Source organism: Pinus tabuliformis, chromosome 3_1, assembly GCF_031772625.1.
Source record: "Pinus tabuliformis cultivar Carrire ecotype Pingquan chromosome 3_1, CPIR1, whole genome shotgun sequence".
In the NCBI taxonomy this organism is placed as follows: Eukaryota; Viridiplantae; Streptophyta; class Pinopsida; order Pinales; family Pinaceae; genus Pinus; species Pinus tabuliformis.
This window is the reverse complement of record NC_142301.1, coordinates 105485564-105487536: the sequence shown is the minus strand read 5'-3', so window position 1 is coordinate 105487536 and position 1973 is coordinate 105485564. Positions and strand designations below refer to the sequence as shown.

Genomic DNA, 1973 nt, shown 5'->3' with positions numbered 1-1973 from the left:
CAATGCTTCAATGCTTGAACCATCGCATAGAATTCCTTGTCACAAGAGGAGTATTTATGCTTTGAATCATTTAACTTATCACTGAAATATGCAACATGTCTACCCTCTTGACTTAATAGTGCTCCGATGACTTTACCACTAACATCACATCTGACTTGGAAAAGATCACTGAAATCAAGTAGCTTCAATGCCAGCTTGTTAGTGATCTTTTCCTTCAATATCTGGAAGCTTCTCTCTGTTGATGTTGTCCAACAAAATGTTTGTCTATATTTCTTGATTGTCTCAAGAATGGGTGCACAAATACCTCTCGAATTCTTAATGAACTTCTGATAGAAGCTAGCTAACCCATGAAAGCTGCTAACCTCAAGAATTCTCTTGGATGAAGGACAACTCACAATTGCCTCTATTTTCTCCGAATGCATTTTCAGCCTATCCTTTGAAATGACAAAACCTAAGTATACCAACTCATACTTCATAAAAAGTACACTTCTTAGGGTTAATCAACAATTTCTCTTGTTGCAACCTCTCTAGAACATATATTACATGCCTATGGTGTTCTTCCTTTGTTCGACTGAAAATCAAAATATCATCTAAATTAACAATAACAAACTTACCAACAAACTCCTTCAAGACCTCGTTCATCAACCACATGAAGGTGCTTGGTGCATCTGTCAATAAAAATGGCATGACCAACCATTCATACAGTCCAATGTTGGCATTGAAAGTTGTCTTACATTCATCCCCTTCTCTTATCCAGATATGGTGGTAAACACTCTTCAACTCAACCTTTGAAAAGTAGGTTTCCCCACTCAAACAATCCATCATGTCATCCATTCGTGGCAATGGAAATTTGTACCTGATTTTATTCTTATTAATTTCCCTAGAATCTATGCACATCCTCCATTCTCCATATTTCTTTGGACTAAGCACCATAGGGATAGTGCACAGACTCAGCTTTCCCTTATCAATCCTTTGTCAAGAAGTCCTTGAACCTACTTCCTTATCTCTTCATTCTCCTTGGATGCCAATTGGTAAGCAACTTTGTTTGGAATGCTTGCACCTATTATCAGGTCTATGTGATGGAGTATACTTCTCTTAGGTGGCATATCACTTGGAAAGTCATCTACCACAGTATCACTAAATTCCTGCAACATCTCTTGAATCTCAACAGGTAAATCTGTAATTTCAATCTGCAGAATTATTACCTTTGGCTTGCAGGCCACCACATAAATGACCTCTTCTTTCTCCATTTTTTGCAGAAATTCCTTTCCTCCCAACAACAATGCTTTTGAGCTACTTTTCCCAGATGTACTTTCTTCCTTCAATGGTACAAGTGTATGCTTGTTTCCATCCTTTTCAAACTTATAGTTGTTTCTCTCTCCATCATGCACCTCTCCCTTATCAAACTGCCGAGGCCATCCCAAAAGAAGGTGGAAGATATCCATTGTCATGATGTCACAAACTACCTTATCCTGATATCGACATATCTGGAACCCCACCTCGCTCTGCTCACTCACCAACAATTGGTGACCTTTCTGCAACCATGATACCTTATATGGTGTTGGATGCTTCATCCTTTTTAATCCAAATATTTCCACCATTTGTAAGGAAACTAGATTGTCAGTGCTCCCACTGTTACTCACCACTTTGTAGCATTTTCCTCTGGACTTACAAACAATACTAAACAAGGCTTTCCTCTATGCAGGTTCAACAGTATCCTTGGTTGGTTTCAACAAGACCTTATTCATCATTAAATCTTCTCCCATTTCTATTGCATTTTCTGCCACAAGTGCCTATGCTTGTGTTGCTTCTGATAGAGCTACATATGCATATCTCTATCCTCCTTTCTCATTATCAATAAACTCAATGGATTTATGACCCAAATTTCCACATTTATAACACCGATAGACAGTCTCTCTGCCTCTTCCTCTACCTCTACCTCTCCAGTAAGGTCTTCCTCCTCTAGAGTCACC

The 1973-nt window shown here is 38.7% G+C and overlaps 1 protein-coding gene across 1 annotated transcript; it reads right to left on the bottom strand.

The window, feature by feature from the left end:
* Window positions 1-992: 992 nt before the first annotated feature.
* LOC149185983 (uncharacterized) lies at window positions 993-1601 on the bottom strand. The gene has a single exon (XM_089409197.1). It carries the CDS (start codon window positions 1599-1601, stop codon window positions 993-995), a length of 609 nt encoding a protein of 202 aa, XP_089265323.1.
* Window positions 1602-1973: the final 372 nt, after the last annotated feature.

Excerpts from the sequence above, each read along its gene's own strand:
- LOC149185983 (XM_089409197.1), bottom strand. The coding sequence starts at position 1,601 with ATGGTGGAAATATTTGGATTAAAAAGGATGAAGCATCCAACACCATAT.